The sequence below is a fragment of the Corapipo altera genome, unplaced genomic scaffold (assembly GCF_003945725.1).
Source record: "Corapipo altera isolate COAL_440 unplaced genomic scaffold, ASM394572v1 359, whole genome shotgun sequence".
NCBI classification, from domain to species: Eukaryota; Metazoa; Chordata; class Aves; order Passeriformes; family Pipridae; genus Corapipo; species Corapipo altera.
Window position 1 is genome coordinate 2569788 of NW_020884948.1, and position 24629 is coordinate 2594416.

At 37.7% G+C, this 24629-nt stretch overlaps 1 protein-coding gene across 1 annotated transcript in view; it reads right to left on the reverse strand.

Moving 5' to 3' along the window:
* CTDP1 (CTD phosphatase subunit 1) overlaps positions 1 to 24629 on the reverse strand; it is a 99822-nt gene that overhangs the window by 49074 nt on the left and 26119 nt on the right. Inside the window, 4 exon segments of the mRNA XM_027662825.1 lie at positions 4583 to 4748; positions 10757 to 10987; positions 13218 to 13359; positions 22396 to 23481. Of these exon segments, the coding sequence (XP_027518626.1) occupies positions 4583 to 4748; positions 10757 to 10987; positions 13218 to 13359; positions 22396 to 23481 (1625 nt within the window).

Genomic DNA, 24629 nt, shown 5'->3' on the forward strand with positions numbered 1-24629 from the left:
TCAGGGTAATTTCTTTTTCCTTCATTACAGACATTTTATAAGGGAGCATCTTGGAATCTTTCTATGCATTTCTATTATTTATATGGACTGGTGAATTAGAAAGCACTCGAAAAATAACATATGGGAACTGTACTGGCAGCCAGAGAATCATTTGTAGCCAAAAGAAAGAGAGGAATGAAAACTCCTGACCTTGTTTACTTATTTCATGGCCAATTGATTTATCATACACAAGAATGTCAACGTAATTATGAAAGGGACACTGATTAAAAAAGGAAAAGTCTTTAAGATTATATAAAGCTGACTCAATTTTTAAAAGAAGCTAGCACAATGCATGAGGCTAAAAAATCACCTTTTGGGTCTGCAACAGATATCCACAGAGAAAGAATGCATTTACAGAAAAGCGAAGTCAAGGTCCATCAGAAGGTCCATCAGAAAGCAATTAGTATGTCAAATCAAACACAGCTTATGAATAACACATAGCACACGACACCATTAGGATTAGATCAACCTCACGAGGTAACTGTACATAATACAAGCCCAGTCACATAAAGGTTCTGTCCAAATATAATTTAGGGATACAGATTTAGGAGAAAACCATCCTTAATAAAATGGAATTAGCAATAGCCTAAACAAAATAAAAACAATTTCTAAATCAGCAAGATTAACAGAGTGTGTTAAATATTGACCTTGTTGGCCTTCTTTAAACATATAAGTAATTTTGTCAGTGCAGAAAGGAATCAATATGCTGGAAGTTCTCAGGAGCGGTTCTCAATGAATTCTGAAGAAACATCCTCACAAAATGATCCATGAGTAACCTCTGGGAATGAGAACTGCATGGTACCCTGCACTGAGACAACTGGTTATGAATGGAAAGACACATGTACATCTTCACATAATTTGTATGTCATTCCCTTTCTTTGTGCAACTTGCTTTAGCTAATCAATCTTACTTCTGGAAATCAATAGTGTCATCTGAAGCCTGGGTTCTACCTTCTGGTTTTTGTCAGTAAACTACAGCAGATCCACAGCAACACTGTAGTGACTGGTAAGTCAGCAACTTCCACCTAGCCCAGGGGAAGGATGATGATGTCACACAATTATATCAAGGGTTCTCTATCTCTGTGGTGAGCAGGTGAGTGAGTGGATTCCTGGTGTAATGGGGGACAAGAAGAGCTGCAGACAGTCTTGTCCTTTCTCCCTAGAGACAGGCTTCTGCAAGTTACTTTCCAACAGTCACTGAAAGGAAAAGTACTATCACTTCCCTGTAAGTGATAGTATTGGTTTTGAGAAAACAAAAATCATCCTGGTACAGCTATTATGGACAAGAGAGATTTCTAGTTAGTTATTGACTGCATTTAATTGCTTGGAAACCATTTCTTTAAAGATTTTTAGGTGGTGAAATATAAACAGCATTTTTATTACAAAGTCATCTTTTGCAGGTTATGTAGAGGATAACCAGTTATTTAGAAATAAAAAAATTATCCAGACCTTTAAAAAAATCACTATAAGCAAGTTAATTTAACCGGCAGAATGAAATTCTGCTTCCCTTTACCTTTCTGTAACAGAGACAAACAGCATCAACCAGTTGCAAAGCACCTGTGTCTAGCTAGCACAGAAAAGAAAGGAGCAAAACATTCTCCTGACTGTGAGGAAGCAGCATTATCAGGCTGTGTATTTCCCAAGTAGGGATACATTCCTTGTGTGCTTACCCTCATTTCACAATTGCCTTTGAACTGAATTCTATTACATTGAATACTCTTGTGCTTGCACTTCCCTAAAGTTCAAACAGTCCTTTCTGTCAGATGGAAGAAAAGCCACCATTGGATCTGGTCTCCCAGATCTCTGGCACTGAAAAAGATACAAAAGGCTAAATGACCTTTAACTGCAACCCAGTAGCTGAGATGCTACTCATTTCCTTTGATTTACTTGGTATCCCATAGCAAAACTACAGCTAAAATAATAAGAGAAGGTACAAATCCACATAAGATCAAGTTTTAGTAGAGATGCCTATCCATGGTAGTTCTTCCTCATGGAATCATGGAACATTTAGTGCTTTTTTACTAGAAAAAGTGACAAATATTTAAATAGGTTAAGGATAGAGAGGGATTTAATTTGGGAATATATCATAATTAAATTATCTTTAAAAGCTTTCATTTTGATTCTTCTAACAAAACTCTCCCACATAAAAACTACATGCAAATTCTCTATTATTTGGGGGTGTGTGACCTTTCATAGATTTTTGCAAGAAAAAGCAAGATTTCCTTTAGATGATTAAGTGCAAAGGAGTTACTTATTTCTAATTATGTCCATAGAAACAGTATATATGAATGCTTGCATTCCCTATTTAATTTCATTGAAAAAAATCCCAGTGCCTAAAGCTAAAAGACTCCTTTTGATCTTATCCGAATTTGCAAGGGAATTCAGTAGAAATACTGAGGATGCAGTTTTAAAGCTTTAAATGCAGTTCTGCCTTCACTGCTCATTCCCAGCTCTTTCCATCTTCTGGCTGCTCCTAGCAGTAGTACTCATGCAGCAGCAATGATGTGTTATTTCTGGAAGCTGGAAATCATGAAGATTAACCTGGAAAGTGATCTTTTCTGCCCCAAACAGCTCCCTGAGCTTGCCTGCTGTATGCTCTAGGGGCAAACACTTTTCTGTGGAAAGTAAATCAGTCACGGTGAACTGATATTATGTCCTGTGTGCAGCCTTCCTCTATGTCTCAGTGCTAACACTGGATCCTTGATCTAAAAATGTTGGGAAGCTAAAAGACCAGAAAAATCCCACCCCACTTCTGCACCAAACCTAAAACATACCCCCCCACACTGGTTCAGCTGCCCAAGGGACAGAGAGAGGTGGAAGGGAAAACTTCTGGCAGTACCTATAACCTCAAATCATACACCTGGAACCAAAGCTAAGTCAACTATGAAAACAATGCACTGGAATTTGGGCTTCATTTGTTCTGAAGTTCATATAGTCTAGTTTCCAAACACAAATATGCAGCTTAAGTAAAAGCCTAAGTTAAAAACAAATCATAGATGTTTATATTTGTAGGATAAGTAGACAAACCTTAATTTTTTTTAGTCTTAACTGTAGCAGTACAGAGAGCAATCAAACACAGAACAAGCAGTGCCAAAAGATTCAGATTTTTTACAAGGTTCCTAAATAGTATCTTTAAAAACAGAATAATAAATACTTTATATGCAGTGAGTCTGGAAAACATGCAGACTTCCTTTTGGCTCAGTGCACACACTGCATCAGCAATTCATTAATATTTTCCAAAATCCACACAATTAGAAAAAATATTAGTACATAAAAACATGAAGGCAACCCGTAATAAAAATTTCCTTTAACTACCACTGATAACACAGATGGAAGGCACAGATGGATTCAGGGACTGGTATAATGACAAGAAGAAATACTATTTCTGGTAAAAGTTTGAGATAAAATGGGAAACACTTCAGAACCAAAACCAAAAGAAATCAAAAGTTGTCAGTTCCAAGAGTTACCAGTTAAGTTAAAGCTTGAACTCACCTGAAATTCAAAGTAGATCATCATAGCAGTTGAAAGTTATTGGACTTTTCCCTAGAATACTATCCCAAAGTTCTTCCAAAAGTCCATATCAAAATTACACTGTGCTGTATACATAAACTCTTTCCTTGGTGAAATATGCAGTTTCCTTCTCACAATTTTATTATATTTTCTGAAGATAACTCAAGGCCTGTTATGGCTAGAACCTTGGAATGAACTTACTGACGAGAACACAGAAAGATATATGCTCCTGTTCCCACCCCAGTGAACCATCTAAGCTCAAAGATGAATTCAAGCTCCAGGGCCACAAGATTTTACAGTAAAGTCATACACAGGGTTACAAATTCATGAAAACCTAGTGCACAATGATAAGTATTTTTTCCTCTATGTATCATTTAATGTTATTTAAGATGGTGGCTCATTTGAAAAAAAGAACACAGAACAATAAGTGAAAAATAAGAAGCTGCTAGAGGTTCATAGTGAATTTCAAATAACATGCTTTTGTATGAAAGATGTACAGTTCACTAACAGAAATCCCCCTTCACCTGCAAAACCGTAATAGCTACAACTCAACAGCACTGCAATTACATGTCTACAGCTAATGAGGCCTCGTGTTCCCACTTGTCTCCCTGATCTTCTCCACAACCTGTGCCTTTTATATCTCCAGACCTCTCTTCTCACACCCCACCACTGATTTTTGTCCAGATTATTTTGAGATCTACTTTAGAAAGCCAAACCAAAACAACTCTAAAGTGGCACAAGGCAAAGCTATCCACAGAGCAAATATGATACCATGTTTTGTGTGAAAAAGCTATACTTAAATGAAGTTCTACTTTAAAGGCCTACTTACACACCAGAGTATTCTGTTCTACTTTGCAGAACATAACTGCATTTTAGCCTGAGCTGTACTTTTGTCTGCTGTGGCTTTCATTTAAAGTTACTATAGTGGCATACAAGGTCAGTTCATGTACATGCATAATTTAACAGAAGTTAAAATTGTTATGAATAACTAACAATCATTATGTTAGAAACCTGTCAGAATAAGTTACGCTCACCTCTTTATCCATACTCTCTAGATCCTCTTTACATAGGGTGTACAGGGGCATTGTCTCAGACATACTTGGTTGGCGTTTCCGCTTAGATGGACCAGGCTGCTCCTCGTTTTCACTTGCTGGTAATTCTTCTTCTTCAAACATCTGCTGCTGATGCGGTTGAACAACTCTGAAAAATTGCAGGGGTCCCATATAAGAAAGATTTACTTAATTTACAGCTTGTTTAGAAATAAAATCCTAGAAACCATTTATGACTGCCATGTATCTCCGACTTTGCTTAATAAAGTTCTGTGCTCATCAATTCAAGAAAGACTAAGTCTCCCGCTGAATACTTTGTTCAGTCTGAAAGCTTAAGTTTTTATTCTACCTTTGACAAGGTACTCATTCTCCTGCCTTCTCATTGTTCTTATAAGTAACCATCAAACCTTTCTTGATACCAAAGCTTCAGTATCTGCAGATGCATTGCCCTTAAAATACTTTAATATTTGTGTGCAAGTGGAGTTTCTCCATCGCTTGATACATTTATTATCCAGGAAGCAATTCCTACATTCTAATGCATTTTTCATGATCTATGTTATGCTTTTATTTTTGAGTCTCAAAGTATACCTTCTATTTCTCAACCTTACAGACAAGAGTTCTGCAAGTAGAAAGCTCAGCTCCACAGCATCAATTTTTACTTTAGATATTTCCCAGATATTAAGTCTGGATAAGATGCAAAAGAGACAGTATTTCTTTTTGGCTAGTGTATTCAAATATGGAAGCATCTTCTTTTAGTCTGTATTTTATTATTTTGTTAGTTACTGTATTTAATCCAAATATGTAGATAAAAAAAGGAACGTCAAAATGTTAATTAAAATAAAACAGTCATAACTTCATGGGAGTTGCTTTATCATAGTAATAAGAAGTTAGACTACATGTAGAACAACTTTTACCTTTCTTGTATACATTTTTTCTGTGAATATTACTTAGCTACAGAAGAGTTGCAGAAGCAAAACTACTACACAACACAGTTTAACTACAAGTGCTGGATCACCACATTAACTTCCTGAAACACGTTACAGCAGCTCAGCACCACCCGGAACTCAAAGGTCACAAATTATTTATGTTGGTCATAAAGCTGTGTGTGGGGGGGAAGACTACCACAAGCAGGTATAAAAGTGACTGTATTTGAAATCACAAGCTGTTTCCTGTTGCAACTACCAGGTGAGACACCATCAAGCTGTTTCTGAGGGTGATGGTGACTGAGAAATAGTAAAGCTGACAAGAGTTTCTGCACAGGATGGCTACTTCTCATCAAGGTGGGATTTTCAAGGAACAGCTTTAGACCAGGAGTTCTCCCCCCCAAAAAACCATTATTAAGCTATGCAAATCCAGTCACAGGTAAAGTTCTACAAAATTGTTTCTCCTCTTGAGAATTTAACAGCTTCTTAGAAAAGTTATCTAAATATCAACATTTTTCTACATTAGTACTTCAGTTCCAGAACGTATGATATCTGAAATTCACCCAAAGCTGTCAATGTTGCTCGTTTTCAGGGCTCATATTTCCCAAATACACATCTCTCTTCTCTCAGATCCCATGGATAGGTGCAGGAAATTTCACTTGGGGGTGGTGAGAGAAAAGAGCCAAGCCACTGCTGTGCTACCCAGATGTGCACCCCCATCAGCACAGCAGTATTCAGCAGCACAGCAGCCACGTGCCCATTCACAGTCTCTTGATTCTGAACAGTGGAACAGTTTGGATGCTGTGGAAATGAACTAATCAAACTGGTTTTTGTTAAGAGTTTTTCCCCACAGCTAAGTTTTCTGTTCCCCCCCCCCCCCCCCCCCCCCCATGTTTTCTATTTTAAAAGACCATTCTTTTGCTATTAAATTGCCCTCAGACAGTAATTTTCATAGGTAAAAGAGGAAAACAATACAGCATTCCACTATATGCTCCAAAAGGACATTTTAAAGTACAATTTCCATACCTTTTTAATAGGTACCCTAGCCAAGAGAGGTGGTGATGCCATTTACATTCTTAGTGAAACAGAGAATGACCAAAAAAAAAAAGCTATAGGCACCTTACACAACTCTATTAAAAACATAAGAAGCTTGACCATGCCAAGAATTACAGAGAAGTTATATGTAGCAGGGCAGCCAAGCAGACTTTCTTAGACTAGAAATAAATCTAGCATATTTTTTAAGAACACATAATCATACTGATGACAAGAACTCCTCCTCTTGTAGAATAAAATGTGAGATCATACTTGACTACATTATTACACACAAATATTAACTGTAAAATAACTGCATTAATAGGTTCTAAAGACTTCTGTCAGATGTTTTATCCAGAGTTTTCCAACTGCTACTAGGTAAGAAACACTGAGCCTTCTCATGAAAGCATTCCAAAAGCAATATGAAACAAAGACTTCTTTAAGGTTTGTAAGACATTTTTATTTCCTCAAAGACATTTTCCAGGCTTTACATTTTCCACTGCCCGTTAAGTTGAATAAAAATTAAAGACATACAAATGCAGGAATTTACATTTACTTCTAATCAAATGAGATTAATGAGTACTTTTTAAAAAATAATACCATATTCAACCCTGCAGAGGTTGGTTGGTGCTTGCCAGTCTTACATGCACAAGGAAATACATATACCAGGTGGGTTCAACACTTGTGGAAGTAAAAAGCACTTTTGTTGATATAACATTGAGAGAAAGCTAAAATAGCATTATCATCATGGAAATGTTAAAAATATTTAAATTCAAGCCATGTATTCAATTTGGCACTTTATATTTTTGCTGTCATAACATGACTTGTAACATTAAGTAAAGAAAAACAGTAAAAATGAGCATGTAAATTCAGAAAAATTTATTAAAAATTTATAAGCAAAATTAGTTTATAGAGGCCCTCAAGTATGGCTTTAGCCACCAACACCTGCTTGACACACCTCATCAAACCAACTATTTGGTGCATCTTAGCATTATTTAAAAAAAGGGTGCCATTTATAACTTCTTACATGTAAATTACATCCATATTTTAAGTCTTGCCTCATCTGTCAGTGTATTGTTAGCATTCACTAAAATTTAACTTGCACCATTATTTTTCTTTATTCTAGTCCAAGATGCCATTAGCATTTGTATTATTTTGAACAACACTACATTACACATCTCATGACCTGTTACAACTTAAGTGTTTACTGCAATGCTCGTAGAAAACTGTTTCTGTATGAAAACGCAAATTTGTTGAGATACACAAGGCATGTCAAAGCTCTGACATGAAGGTTATTTTTAAAGAGGAATCCTTCCTGTTCTCAGAGAAGAGCTGCTGGTGCTGCATTCCCTTCCCTTCTAGTACAGCTGCAAACTCTTAGTCACCCTTCTGCTCAGGCTGCAACAGCCATGACAAAAAGCAGGTTCTCATGTCTCACAGAACTGAGCACAATGGCAAGACCTGTGCCTGTCACTCGAAATGCTGGCTACACTAACTGAACCACCTCTAATTCACTGGTAACAGTTTCACTGGACATTGCATGTAGATACTTAAACTGATTATGTCCCATTTTAAATTATGTTTCAAGTTGAACCACAGAAACTGAAAATATTGAACGCAAAATAAAGAGAGAATTGAAAAAGTTCTTATGAAATGGCACTTGGATAACTAGAAGCCCTTTTCAGTAACCAGCCTTGCAAGCAGGAGGTTATGTCCTAAGCCCAAGGAGGTCTATTCTTAGAATAAGAGACCAAGTACCATTGTTTTGCCACATGCAACTACCATGCCCCTGAGGGTTTCCTCTCACAGCAGTGCAATTCTGTTTCCCACTATCTGAAATTCAGAATCAGATGAAGATTTGAGAAACTATCAAAGATTATTGCAGGCTTTGACTACACCCACCCACAAGAGGAGCGGCTTTGAGTGTTAACAACTTTAACTCTGCTAAATTCAACGGCTTTGTTACAAATACTCTCATCTTTCTATAGGAAGTAAACATATGAGCATGTAAAGTCTGTCAGGACACAAAATACATTGCCCTATACCAAGAAATTGCTGCACTAAGGTAGTTTTCTCTTAAGACCAGTATCACATCATGTTCTAAAGTGGATGTGAAGCTTTTTTAAAACCTATCATTGATGTACGCATTAAGACAAACCATACAGTACTGCCTCAGCTCTTCCTCAGTGGTAACACAGCAAAGCTGTTCCTACTTGTTACTTTTTGTTACTTCACAGCCTTCGTGCTCTGCCTGCACTGTACTTCCTATCCACTGAAAGTACCTAAAGCAGTATTTGATCACTGCCCTGCTTTGCTTCTAGACTTTACCAAGACTCTCCTCAGCATCTTAACTGAGGATGGTGGAACTGCTCTGAGGAATATATACACGCCCCAATAAAGACATCTGTATTCACAGGTCACTAACTTCACCATGAGGACCAAATCAACAGGAAACGGTCATGAAAATACTTTTTTCAGCATGTATCTTATGCTCATGTCTTTTCTTACAGCTGCTTAGTTGTGGGGTGAAGTTGCAGCACAGAGTAATTGGATTCATCTTCTTAAGACTAATACAACTCAACCCTGAGCATTTAGTCAAAAAAACCGCTGAAGTGAAAAAATGGGAGTAGCAAGGTGACATAGCCTCACTCCAGCCTCAAAACCTCTCTGGAGCTCTATAAAACTCAACTAAGAGGGCACCTGAAGTACACTACTCTCCTTTTCAATAAGATGTTCAAGTTAAGAGGCACCTCAGCATCAACAAAAAATAGGTTTAGGTGAGGACAAACTCTTGAAGTTGTTGGCAAAGGTAGGAAAAACACTGAATGATGCATTAATATCAACTTAACCCATTATACTGAAGAATCTTACAAGTGTTATGACAACTATATGTCATAAGAACATAAGAATATGTACGACTTTCCCAGTTCTATTTCTAGACAAATTCCTTCCCACAATAACTGACAAAAAACCCCGAAAGCTTTTCAGCTCCTCTCTGGATACATGTTATGTCTTGATTATTTAAAGTTTTTAGTGTTCATTTACAATGTCATAGTAAAGTAAAATACAGATTTTAAAAGACACAGTTAAAAAGGAACTGAAAACGAGACATCTTCACAAATGAGAGACTCAAAAAACCTGTGTTGACAGCAACAGGGAAGCTGAAATAAAAAAAAGCCTATAAACAGATAACCAAAAATACCCAAGTTAAAACAATTTAACAACAGGAAGATAGAGTGGAAACGTAAGATACATTATTATACTAAACCTTTACAAGAGACAACACTGAAAGGGGCAGGGAAAGGAGAAGAAAGGTAGAAAATTGTGCATTTATAGTTGTGATTTATATTTTTGGAGAACTGAATTGCTTTGTAACCACTGCTGTACTCTGATCACATCGTAAAAAGGAATGCCGATCGCATTTTACAAAGAAAAGCTTTGGCTTCAGTTGGATACTTTTTTACCACTGGAGTCAACAAGACTTACTAAACTTGTTAGTATTCCAGAAAGTTGAATCTCTTATGTAGATAATTTGGCATGAATTTTAGATATTTTACACATCCTTAAGAGACAAGTGGTGGTTTTGCAGCTTAACACAAATTTTGACAAAGCCCAGATGCCTTTGTACTTCAAAAGGCAGGCTTCCTCCTCCTCCTGCTGCTTTAGTGTCTTGATTTAGTGATCTAAGGATTATTAACTAGCAATCAGCCATATGGCCTTATTTAACAATACTCAGATAGCTACACCGCTCTTCCATCACTTCTGATATTCCTCAAAAACAAATCGAATGCTCCATTTGAAAGAAAATAGATGAAGAGGAAAATTTTATAAAAAAGAGTCAAATGCTATCAGATATGTTTTAGAATACTGGATTGTTTTCTTTTTATAAGACCCATTAAGAAACATTAAGTTGCCCTGCTTCAGAGATTAGTAACTCTAGCATTCTTTAGAGCACACAAACTACACACTGAATTTATTTGATTTGAGGTTTCTAGTTGCACTTTGGTGAGGTACAAAAAGCACCTGGAATTGTAACATCCTGATTTCACTTCAGCTGACTGTTCGCTCTCACTGTTTTTCTTGGTTTTTTAGAAAGCAAACAAAGTAAAGCAAAGATGACAATTTGATCAAAGATAACAAGGGTTAAATTTACTACAGAATCTAAAAATATAGATGAAGTGACTCTTAGCTATGCTTTAGGTACCTGAAGGACGAGTGTTCACCATGGACTGGTAAGGTGATGGGAGGAGCTGGAGACTGGATGTACATTGACTGCCCAGATGTCTGTGTGCCTTTCCTGATTAGCTTTCCAGTGTTAGGATCATACAGTCGAACTTCAGGACCAGGTTGAGACTTCGGATGGATGGGTGTTGGGTGAAACAGAGCTGTCTGAAATGTGCTGGGTGTATCAGGAAACGTGGCAGGGCTATTCTCTCTGTTAGATGGAGTTCAGAAAAAATGGCATTAGAAATTTAAATGAGCTATGTAACCAGAACATAAAAAATTTGCATTCCTTTTTTCTACAGGAGAAAGAAAGGAAATGGCTTGGAAGATCTCTGAAGAAACATTTCTCCGCCCCCATTAAAGTCTCACTGAATATAAAGCAGAAAAATGCAAATACACAGATAATGTCATATTTACATTATTAAAATATTATTAAATGTGCCTTAAAAGTTCTAAAAACATGAAGTTTGATATGGTTTCCAGATAGTTACAACTGCACAACTTGAGTAGCATGATAATCTGCATACATGCACTAAAAAGAAGAGGGCTATTGTACCAGATCTCCAAATTGACTCTGATAGAAAATAAACATACAGTATTAATTTGCAAGTCACTCAAACTAAGTTTTTAAAATACTAAGCTGCCTATGATGCATTTTAAAACAATTTTAGAGATGTCAGCAGAAACAGAGATCAGTCTGTAGGAATCACCATTATGACATACTATCCAATTATCACGAAATGCCACAAAAAAGAAAGTAAATTGAATAATTAAAAAAAAAATCAAATAAAACAGCATGTTATGTTCCATTAAAACAACACTATATTAAAAAAATTAAATTACACTGTAACAAATATTAGAAGTGACACAAAAATAGAGTTTTTACCACATGCTTTTATGGACATTTCTGAAGTAGTCATGTAGCATCAACATTTAAGGTCAACCAATCCCAAGTTTGCTTTTTTTTTTGCTGTTCTTAACTTCATTTTATATGCAAATATTTTCTCAGAGTTCATCCCCTCCCCTAGTTTATAAGTGCCTTGGACCAGTAATGGTTTCCAAAGTGAATGCACATACTGGGTTAAAATGGAAGTATTTGCATTAAGATACATGTGTTACTGACTGAAGCTTGGGGGTAGGGGAAGTATGAAGTTATGCTGTATTGTATTTGAAATGCAAAAGTAGGAAAAAATATCATGTTTCAATAAAATGGAAGAGTAATTTAAGATAGGTAGGAAGATTAACATTCATCTAGACGTCAAAAAATGATGTTTGCAATTCACTGTCCACATCTGAGAACTCTGCTGTGTCAGACCTCTGAGACAAATTAGGCATCTCATACAAGTATTCCAAAGTTTGATTAAAAAACATCTGGCAGTACTTTTTAAAAACTAAGTATTCTAGTCAAGCCATAAGTAGGCTGCATCTCTTTCCTCACTTATAGGGATTTCATGTCTCTACCTAGTCTGCCATTTGATAAAAGGCTTTACTTCCAGATGTTTCTTCTTTTGGCATCTTTGAAGCATTTGAAGTCTTGCATGCACACATTCTGCCCACAAAGGGTGTCTTTATCTTCTAAGCAGAAAGTAAATCACTAGCCTACTCTATCACACCAGCATCAGTTTAATACAGAAAACCCAATATGCTATGCCCCTTCCTGCCTAAACACTTAAGGGAGGGTTCTCCATTAAGCTTCTGCTAATGTGGATCTATCCAAACAGGTAAGTCAAGAAGCAGAAGCTGGCTATAGGATATTTTGTCATAAGTTATTTCAGCCATGTCATTTTCCTGAAGGGGACTGCTATTGATAGCCCTCTGACTTCCTCTGTGTTAATAAAGTTTTTGGCTGTCACTTCTATTTACTGTCATACTAGTGCACTAATTATTTTTTACCTTTTCTTTTTCAACACTTTTCCTTATCCCAAAACCACCTCTCACTACTTCCTTTCTTCCAGTTTTTGCTTCTATCTTCATGTCTTCCAATTCTTATTAGAATTTTCTGTGGTATTTTTCTGTTTCTCCCTTTCTCCTCACTACCAAGTGTCAGAAAAAAATGCCATACTTGACCAATTTTTCACGTTGTGGAAGTGTGTACATTTTTTGGCAGCATGAATGATCCTGCGTCGTGGTGACATTCCCTGTGGATGAACTGACAAGGTCAACTTCTCCAGCTGAGAACAGCTAGCAATAGTAACTGCTAAAGAAATTACTATTACTAGAAGTTTCTCCCCATTGTGCTACTTGTGGAACTGCCTCCTCATCCCTTGAGAGTCCTCAGCTTAAGCAGAACAGAAATGGACAAAAACGGGGAGTTTTTCCATAAAATCTGTAAATATTGCACACCATTCTGAATTTGTCAGAAACCAATTTCATAGCTGCATTAATAAATCAGCATCACTGTACGAATAACCTATTTGCATAGCCCTCAAGTTACCACTTACCTGTGTGTTTTGATGTAGTCATCCTTCAAGGGAAAGAGTTGTTCCTCAACCTTGTCCCAGCGCTCCAGGCAGCTCCACAGCCAATCAGGGTTTACAACATGGAGGTCTTTGCAGTCCTGAGCTTGCCGTACTTTTTCTGTGCCTATTACAAAGCCAAACATAACATTACAGTGTTCCCAGAAACACAGAAGATAAACCAGTGTATAGTCAAAACTAAGAAAATTTTGTGATCAATCTTACAGGGAAAAAAAAAAAAAAGCAAACATTCCTCCTGAATCCAAAAAAACAGTCCCAACTAATAAAAGTGAGAACCTAAATAAGACATGACAACCTGAGCCTCAAGCTGGATGAAGGCAGCTTCGTAAAGAACTGGCACTATGGGAATAGTGCACTAAAATTTATACAGAAAACCTCTGCCTCTTCATGTTAGCTCAAAAAACAACACAACTGCACTTTTGTATTTAATCTCCTTCATTTACATTTATCATAGTTTAAGCATAAGCAATTTTTCAATGCTGTTAAAGCCTCATTTACCATACTAACTACCTTTTTTTTTTTTTTTTAACACACAGTCCCCTGTTCATGCAGTATGCTACCTTTTAAAAAGCAGCCATCCCCTCAACCTCCATTTGCCAGAAGTGGGGGCAAAAGCAGACAATTTCATTCTTTTTTGCCAAAAGAGGAACAAAGAATGCACAGTTAAACAAAGAAGGCTAGCATGAAGCCCACATAAAACCATCAATAACGCAGCATGCGAGTAACAGGTCATCGTCATCCCAAATTCTACTCTCTGGGGATGCCAGAACAAAAAACCTCAGTAAAGTTGCTATAAATGTTTGCCAAGAAGCATCAAAACCAGTGTCATGGTTTAATCCCAGCCAGAAAGTACAACACAGCAACTCACTGACTCCTCCTACCACCAAGTGGGATTGGGAGGAGAATCAGGAAAAAACTAGTAATATCAGTAGTTTGAGATAACAACAGTTTAATAACTGAAACAAAAGTAAAATATAATAATAATACTATGAGCTCTTGTCTGTTTTCACACATGTGACTTCAGCAATGAAGCGTCCAAAAGAAAAACCTACCAAACTTCAGAACAATTCTGACAAGGAAGCAAGTGATGTTTTTATCATAGTTCCCCAGAGTTTCATCTGCATGATTGTCATTGTCCTAGTTAGAACAGCTGGGACCGATTCATCATTGGATGGGTGTAGCCCAAAACTGTGTATTCTATAGCCCTCCATGCCATTTCCCAGAAACTGTTGTCAGTAGAGGCCTGCGAGGTGCCCCCCCACCCCCCATGCTCCTGTCCTCATGCCCTTTTGTGGAATTCCCTGACTGAGCACCCTCACACCCTTTTATGGAATTCCCCACTCTGGGGGAGGGGCTAAGCATTGCTGCCTGAGCTGGAGAATATATAAACCTGGAGTTTCAGAACCTTGCACTCTCTCCACTCGTGGGATCCAGAGGAGGACTGCAGCTCACCGCTCTCAACCTGACTACAGCTCACCGCTCTCAACCAGACTGAGACCACCATCCTCAACTGGACTGCAATAGCTCTCCCACCAGCAGGTTTTTTTTCCAATTCCCCCCTTTACTTTGGACTCGGGGGGGGGCCCGGGGAACCCTACTTGTTCATATCCCAGGGTGCTGGGTTGTACATTTGGTTTTTTGTGGATTGAATTCGGTTGTTTGTCTGTATAATCATACTTGTTGTGTTGTTTTTTAATAAATTGTTATTCTGACTTGTGGTCTCTCTTTTGAGTTCATTTTCCCCTGCTGGTTAACTTTTAAACCAGCACAGTCACTTAACAACATGATTTTACTTGTTTCAGTTAAGATGAAAATCTTCAAGTACTCATATTCTTCCATGTAATTTGAAGATGAGAGGAAATAGCTAATCGCAAATACTCCATGCACTTTGTACAACCTGAACTACAATCTGCTGGGGTACAGATGAACTGAAATGCACCTGAGGATTGACCTAACTAGTTAGTTAGACAGTTCAGTTTTAAGACTTCTGTAAATTTAAAGGAGTAAATAAACAAAGGGCAGGAGATAATTGTCCTTCACCAAATTGCTGAAAGCTTACGTTACTGAGGTGCTGGAGCAGGTCCAGAGAAGAGTAACAAAGCTGGTGAAGGGACTTGAGCACAAGTCCTATGAGGAGAGGCTGAGGATTCTGGGGTTGTTTAGCCTGGAGAAGGGGGAGACCTCATCACTCACTACAACTCCCTGAAAGGAGGTTGTAGCCAGGGGGGCGTCGGTCTCTTCTCCCAGGCAACCAGCAGGAGGACAAGAGGGCACGGTCTTAAACTGTGCCAGGGGACATTTAGGTCGAATATTAAGAAAAAAGTTTTTCCAGAGAGAGTAATCAGACATTGGAATGAGCTGCCCAGGGAGGTGGTGGATTCACCGTCCCTGGAGGTTTTTAAGACAAGACTGGATGCGGCACTTGGTGCCGTGGTCTAGTAACCACGGTGCTGTTGGATCAAGGGTTGGACTTGATGATCTCAGAGGTCTTTTACAGCTCAGTCGATTCTATGATTCTCTACTTTTCTTTCCCCAAACCCAACAGGAGTAGGGCTACATTTTCCTCTAAATACAAGTAAGTTTTTTCTTGGATTGAGATTAACAACAAAAAAATGTTTTGTTGTTTGCCCAAATACATTTCTTCTATTATCAGTAGCAAATGCAAGCAATTCCATAGTTCAGGATATAAGAGCTGTACATATAAAGCTTTACTCCACACTAGTATCTTTGCAAAAAAAAAAAAAAAAAAAGAAGTTTAAGAATACAAGATAAATGCTAATACAAAAATAAGTATTTCAAGATAAGGCCCTTTCCAAACCACAAACGATTTAGACTTGCTATATTTTAAATTTTGCCATGAAATAAAAATAAAACCACCGTCCAACAAAGATTCACTGAAAACAATTTTAAAACTCCAACTGTTAATCCTAGCACACCTTTGCAGACCAAGAGGTTTTAACTGGCTAAAAAGTAGAACTCTAGTAAAGGAGATCAGTGCACCCTTATCATTCATCCTCTGATTTAAGAAATCTGTTTTCCAATTAGTTATCAGTTACAAAAGTAATCAGCAACTCAAAGGACTTTCATGCAACAGTTCCTGAAAGTGAGCCAGTTTACAGTGCCAGAGGGAGCCTTCATCAGAGGCATTATTAACATTTATATAACCTCAACAGGAATTTTAGAAATACCTGCAGTTAGGAAGAGTTAAGTTTAAAGCTGCATTTAATTTTATACACAGGGTGTGTTTCAGAGGGAAGAAAGCAGACGTTCTGAAAGAGAATCAGGTTAAGAGATCTGGGAGAAAAAGAATTGAAAAAAGTAAAGACCTGGCTTGGAAACTGTTTTCTTGAGAGTAAAGGAGAAAAGCAATGACAAGAAAAGAAAAACAAAGAGGTAAGAAGACAGATGTTATAAAGCGGATGACAAAATCAGGTTCATAATCATACAAGTTTCAGGGGAAAAAGCAACAAGAGCAAGAAGTCCAGTGGAAGTTTAGGTACTTGTGCCTAGTATTAGATACTGAATCAATTAATTGGACACAACTAGCAATACTGTCCTGCACATAACAGCTCTGGAGCTGAATGAATGCAACCTACAAAGTAGTGATTTCACTACTAAGCACATACAACAGTTAACCCGAGCTGGTGATACAGCTGGATAGATAGACTGTGCTGCTTCTTTTGGACTTCATCAAGGGAAACCTGGACAAAACCACAGAATTGCATTCACCTCATGTTAAACAAATCTATGAAGTTACATGAGAAGATGGCTTCCTCCAACTGTTTTTAAAGCTGATGTTTCTGCACTGATGATGTCAGGTGCTTCATTTTGCTGCCCCTTCCTCCCCATCCCCACATTCTGCATTCATGCATATCCGATTATTTCATACCAGATGTATTCTGATGAGTCAAGTAAATTCTTCTTCTAGTCAACAGGATCCTAACAGAAAACTAAAACACAAAAGCTAAAATGGTACTATTACAGATGAACTTGTTACTGTGCTGAAACAACAGCTCTGAAAGGTATAGGCCATTAACATAAACTAAAGTTGCGCAAGAAAGACACGGACCTGCTGGAGCGAGTCCAGAGGAAGCCATACAGATGATCAGAGGTCTGGAGCACCTCTCCTACAAGGACAGGCTGAAAGAGTTTGCCTTGTTCAGCCTGGAGAAGAGAAGGTTCCAGGAAGACCTCACTGCAGCCCCCCAGTACTTAAAGGAGGCTTATACAAAAGGGAGAAAGACTTTCTACAGAGAGAGATAGTGGATAGTGATAGAACAAGGAGAATGCTTTTAAATTAACAGAGGAGAGATTTAGATTAGATATTTGGAAGAAATTCTTTATTCACAGGGTAGTGAGGCACTGGAACAGGTTGCCCAGAGAAGCTCTGAATGCCCTATCTCTGGAAGTGTTCAAGGCTCTGAGCAACCTGGAAGCTGTCCCTGCCCATGGCAGGGGTGTTGGAACTATATGATCTTTAACATCCCTTCCAACCCAAACTATTCTATGATACTATGGAAGACTTGTGTGTAACTAAACCCACCTCCCGAGGGTCAGAAGTTAAGTGTTTCTCACCTCCGCAACATCAAGGCTTTCTGCTTCCTCCCCATTTCTAATGCACTGCTGCCTATTGCACACCCCACCATACTGAAAATTGAACGAGGCAACACATCAGTGTCTTCTCAGGGAGTGCTTTCTATTCCTGGCTGGCATCTTCACAAATTAAGATTTCACATGCATAATGTTCTTAGAGCTAAATTTGGTGAAACACCAAATTTAATCGGTTAGGAGAAATAGTAGTGCAATACTTAATATGCTTGCCTTCTCCTCTCCCTTTCCCCAGTGTATCTTCTCCTTTTGGAAGTATACTTAAGACAAAACAGCAGAAAGTTAGTCCTTCTGATGCAATTAAAAACATCTGAATTATCCAGTTGGGCTGAAAATCACTTAGAGAAAAACTGTTTACCTGGACCACTTTTTTTGCATTGTTGTCTAATCACCCTTCCCTACTTCAAATTGAAAAGTCATTCCAAAAAGTTATAAAGGCACACAAGACTATGCATGTGAAGAAGCTAGGGTCCAAATTCATCACATCTACTCCCTTAACAGATACAGTCTGAAGCACATAATATTGGGAAAAACATTATTTTCAAACCTGGGGAAGGTAGCCATCCATTGTACTTTTGATCTTGCAAACAAAGGTTGAAAACATCCCCCCGCTAATGCTGTCAATTCATTACTAAAAAAGCAACAAAAATCAATAACACAATGATAAAAACTTCTACAGCTGTTTCCAGGACACAATTTTCACTAGAGCAGTTTATTTTGTCTTATCCAAAGTATGGAACAGACTTGGCACTTAAGCAACATAGATAAACAAGAACTAACCTGTATATTTACAAAGACTAAGAAATGTCATACAGCTATTTGGCTTATGTTCACATTACCCAACAGGGTACAGCCCAACAGGGAGATCTTTCAGGGCAAAAGGGTGCTGGAGGAGCCATGCTCAGGAGTTTTCCTTTGGAATAGCTCTGCCCAGTCCTGTGGGTCAAATGCCAGGGAGTGCTCAGTTGACTGCAACCTCCAATTCAATCTCACCCATGAGGAACTCCACGTGCGTAGGGCTGTGCCAGGACAAACCAAAGTACACGATGGGGAGCGACCACCAGAGACACTCAGAAAACACTCTCCTGATTCCAACGCTCCAAAATCAACATATCCTCACGGCAGTTTGTAACCAGGTTGCCAGACGTTGCTTGGAAAATCTGATCACTAAAAGTTTATATTTCTCTTCAGATAATTTTTATACATAGCTCTCTATTTACAATCAAATCCTGAAGCTCTTCTGCAACGACACTAACCTAAGACAAGGTAGACTGACCACAGTGTTTTGTCTAACAAAAATTAAGGGATCACAAAATGGTGGTATACGTGCTGTTCCAAGGTTACAGCTAAAGTCCAGCTTTAACACTGCACTGAGCTTAACCAACAAAAGCAACAGGGTTACCCGGTCACTGACTGAATTTAGAGCAGTGCTTAACTGGATTTTTTTTTAAAGACACAGGCCCTGAAAATATTTTTAAGAAAAAAAACCTGTTGACACATCACAGCTATGGGAAGTGACATAGAATCAAACAGATTTTGAAAAAGAAAAGAAAAATTCAGGGCCCAAAGTTGACATATTTTCATCCCTACCACACTGCAATAATTTTTGACTGATCTGAACAGCTTTATCTGCTCCACCAGCAAAAACTCAATACAAAAATCAACTACAGTGTCTTTCACCTGTTCAGGAAGGAAAATAACAAGGTTTAAGAAATAGTGTGATAACTGCTTAGCCAAGTGTGTACACAGCTATAACAACTCATCATACAGTGCAGTTTACTGATGCTTAAAGCAAAGACCAGATGTTTCAAAAACTGAAGTAAGATTTAAGCAAGTGGAAAGGACTACAGGGTAGCCTTTTCTCAGTCACTCAGATTTATGGAAGGTGATTAAATGATACAGAATTCCTTGTGTTTTACAGTAAATCAGTTATAGTATTTCCTGTCCTATATAATGAAGAAAATCCTAATTTTCTCCAAGAACAGGGATTTATTTAATTTCAGAGTTCAGAGTACCTCTGCCCACAGAGAAATAAGCTGCCTATCTCCAGAGAAAGAGACAAGTACACACAAAGGACAAAAGAAATTTAAATTATTTACTCTAATATGCTGGGAAGGATGCTGTAAATACAACCTAAAATGGTTTTCAGTAGCTATTCATTTCAATGCAGCAAGCTATGATGAGGTCACTTTGCAGGAAAAAAACCCATCACTTTAAGACCTCAGGGGCACACTGACTTCTTCCCTTTTATGTCCTCTGACAAACTCTGGCTTCGAAATGCAAAAGCTTACCCCCCAACACTGCTGCAGGTTAAGCATATGCCATTAATTACATCTCAGCTAATGCAAAGTAAGCACGCAAGCTCTACTGCTTGTCCAAGTCCCAAGTCTGCCATCGTTAGCAGGGTCTCCCAGAAACAGTGAACTAATAGGTATGTTTGGATCACCTTTTCACAAACACATTAAAAAAAAAGAAAAGGTTAAAAGCAGCATAAGAACACTGTCTGGTCTCATGTCCTTGACTTCTGAATAAAACTCAGGAAGGGACATGCTTTTGTAGACGCCAAGCAGTGCCTCAGATGTTTGCCATGGGAGCCAGAGATGCGATATTTGTATGGCTTAATGGGAGCAAGAGAATTTGCTCTCTACCCACACAAGAATCACTATGAAAATCACATTGACAGATGAATTATCACAAATCCAGCTGTGACAGGACAAACTTACACCCTTTAAATCTCTGATTAAGTAGTTTCCTTCATGAAATTAGGATGATGCAGCATAAATATTCCCACCCAACAAGAGGTGAGAATAATATAGTCTCAATTGGAAAAAAGCCAAAACCCCATCACAAAACCAGAACCACAGTCAATCCACAAGAATCCTACAAAGAAGGGTTATTGAAGAATACAGTTTTTTCACTTTAAATCCCCCTATTTCACTGCCAGTGTTACAGATACAATTACTAAGTGATGATGGAAGATGGCAACAGTATTACTCATTAGGCAGAAACAACTGCAAAGCTACCTCTTCTAGATTTAGCGCAATATGTAATTTAATCAAAGTAAAGTTTTAATAGTTTTTTATATTCAGAAGTACTTTGGTGAATGATTCACTAAGAATGAGCAAGTGGTAAAGAATTTACTCATAAAAATGGAACACAATGATGTATATATTTATCTACATAAATACACAACCCTCCTCACACTGTACATTCCAAAATCAAACAAGGAAAAAGTCAACTGTTTCTCATTATCACATGCTGTGTACCATGTTATTCAACTCTTTTGTCTAGAGAAATGTATATGTTTGGGAGGGTTTCATTTACATTTATCCTACCAATTTTAACCCCTCGCACAATAGTTGCATCTGATGTACAGCTACATTCAAAAGCCACCAAGTGCAAGGTAGACAAAAAAACTTTGAATTGAAGCATTCTAAGATTTGAAACTGGAAAAACAGCAGTTATATGGACAGCTAATTCCATCTTCTAAGTTTTAGGTTGTTTTTACTACTAAAATCTCTATCTCTGTTTTTATTACATGTTTTTAATCTTTAAATGCCTCCCTACATACACACTATCTACACTTAAGGTCATACACACTTCAAGGAAAGTATACACATGAATAGTATAGCCAGTGAAAATATATCCTTCTTTAAAAATACAAGCCAATGAAACAAAGCTGCTTCTGATGTACTAAAACCTTACATGAACATGAACAGCAGTCAAGAAAAAATAACCCAATAGGGGGCTGATGTGTATTTCTTTGCTTATGACACCTAAACATGTCCTAAAACTACCCGTAAGTTTTAGATGATTTAAAGCATGCAGGTTTACTTTTGGATTTTATGGGTTTGATAATCAGATATTTAGATTCCACGTAACTTCAAAAGGCTAACAAAAAAAGTGCACTAGAAGCTAGTGCTGGCCTGTTAGCTCCTCTGTGGCAGCTACCAAAGGTGCATTCCTACCAATTATAGCCATGTAAAAACAGGCAGCTTTGTCAAAGACATCCCAAAAGTTACACTATGCTCTCTTACATCTCCCTTGACAAAAATGTACAGGTTAAGCACAGAGCAGTGACAAGGTACCATCAGTCTCAAGATAATTTGTTTGAATTCCTTACCAAGTGAAACTAAACCATGAGAAGTTAGATCTGAGAAACTGTGAAAGAGAGCACTGCTAGAACTTTATAGCAAGACCACTATAAACTTTTCTTTGACACAAATGTTGAAAGTTTATATTCAACAATTTTAATAGTCAAAGACTCAGTATCACCAATTCTTAGCCAAAAAGTGAGACATAACACATTACATCAGAGGTTATTTAGTGCATCCTCCTTTTAATAATTAAAACCCACACGATTAAAAAGATGACAAAAAGAAAAATCCTTTTCAAAAGGAAGAATCTTTCCTTAATTTCCATTCAAAACTCTGTTACATTAAAGCCTGTAGGTTATACAGAAAAAACAGCTCAAGCCATGCATGAACTGTATCAGCCAAAAAGTTGCTGGAAAACTCAAGCCTCAAATACCTACCTGTCCTTGCTGCAATGAGATGTGTTGCTTTATCAGGATCATCAGCACTCAGTACTAGATTCTTCACAATTTTAGCTCCAAGTGCTGTGGCATGATAGTGTTCCCGTGTTTTCTCAATGGGGAAGTTTGTTGGGTAAAGTCCACTAAATATTATGGTTACATCTGACAACACTTTACTTTTTAGTTCTGGTACTATTTTTCTGATATCTGGAATTTCCTCAATCTCTTTTTTCAGGTATTTGTCATACTTTGTGTAATAATCAGTGTGAACTCGCACAAGGATCTCTTCAAGATATATTAAATGGTCGTCATCATCTGTATCATCCTCCTCCTCTTCCTCCTCCATACTCTGGTCTAAGGACTCACCCATTGTAATTCCAGACTGTTCACTATTCTGGGATTCTGTTTCAGCTTCTTTTTTGTCTGCACACCCATTACCTAAATCACTAAGGCTTTCCTGTTCACTTTCTTCTTGTGCTTCAAGATCAGTTTTGTCCTGGGTATTTTCACCAGACAGAGATTGTGTGTCCCCAGAATGGTTCACCAGACCATCCTTTTTCTCACTCACATCAGTGCAACTCTCTTTCTGCAAATTGTCATCCTGCAGAGGTTGTTTGGATTTCTTCCAGCTTCTCTTTTCCTCATTCTCACTATCTGATACAGAAGTGGATGACTTTCTGGTATCCAAACCACCGTCACTTTCACTGTCGCTAGACAGTTCAAAGTCCAAGACATTTGTTGTCTTCTCTTGGTTTTGCTGCTTCTCTGTAACTGTTCTATCAACTTGTTCGGAAAAAATCTGAGATTCTTTTGTATTTGTCAAATCGTTAGTGACCTCACTGTCCATTTTGTGATCGGTGCTATCATTTAAGGAGTCCTGGGCATCAACTTTATCATGAGAGTTCATATCCCCATCAGATGTTTCACTGCTTACAGAAGTACTTCCATTTGCAGTGCAAGTGTCCTTCGCAGCTTTCTTGAGACCATTGCTTTGTTCCTCTACACATATAACATTCTTTATTTCTTCAGCATCCTTTGTTGATGTCACTGTTGGATCCGGTGCCTCTGGTTTTGTAGAGTGGTTTACTAAAACACAGGCAAGAAAGAAAACATATATATATTCTCATTCTTCATGTGGTTTTTTTTTTTAAGATTAATCAAAATTTAATTTTCTTTTACCTTAAACACAAAGTTGACATATGGAGTTAGACTTCATTATGTCTGGCATTCATCACTAGGCTTTTGAAAGTTGTTAGCATACTCTAGGTGTCAGTGAGTACTAGAAAGAACTGCAAAATCTAACAAACTTTACTTTTATAAAGAAGTTATGTAACCAGTTTTTTTTTCTTTAAAACATGCAGGTCATAAGTAATTATTTGTTAACTATGCAAACATTAAACGATTTACCTTGTAGCATAAGTTTTATGATTAAAACTCAAGGAAACAAAAATACTGCAATGGAGAGAAAAAAAAGGGGCGGGGGGGGCAGAATTTGCTTCATAAGGTCCTAATCCAGAACTATAGTACGAGAACTTCCTTTATAAACTTCCATGTCTTTCAAATATGACCTACTTTTCATAGCAAAATAATTGCATTTTAATACTTGAAAAGATATACACGTTTTAGCAAAACAAAGATGCCATTCAAACTTCATTTGAGACTGACTGAATGCAAGTAAATGGGTAAGAGTCACAGACAGAAAAGTAGTTCTAGGATGTGTCTGCAGATGTCTCTTCTGGAGACAAAGAAATCGCAGATATCAAAAAATTTGCACACAAACATTCACCAGGAACACTGTGTGAAGTCACCCTACTTAGTCTCCCTTCTGTGTGCATGTTCCTGTCCTGCAAGTAACAATGAGAGTCAAGTGTAGAGGTCCTACATCACAGTGATCTGATTCAGGCTGCGTACATTATCCCTGTTTCCATATTGGACACCTCTAGTTCAACAAGGGAAAAAGAACAATGTCACATGTAGTAAATAAAAAAAAAAAACAAAAACCTTGGCTAAAAAAAAAAATCCCTGCAATTCTTTCCTAAGACACTGTGTTTGACATACATTTTGCCCCCAAATTATTACTAACCTAGTGATACACATCTTCTATATTCATTACGAGTATTACGCTGCTGAGCCTACTGAACAAAAGGTTCTTGTGTCAAATGCCGGACCAACATGTTAAACAGATGCTAAAAAGAGATGCTAAACAGAGATCAAAACATTCATTTTCAGCAGTA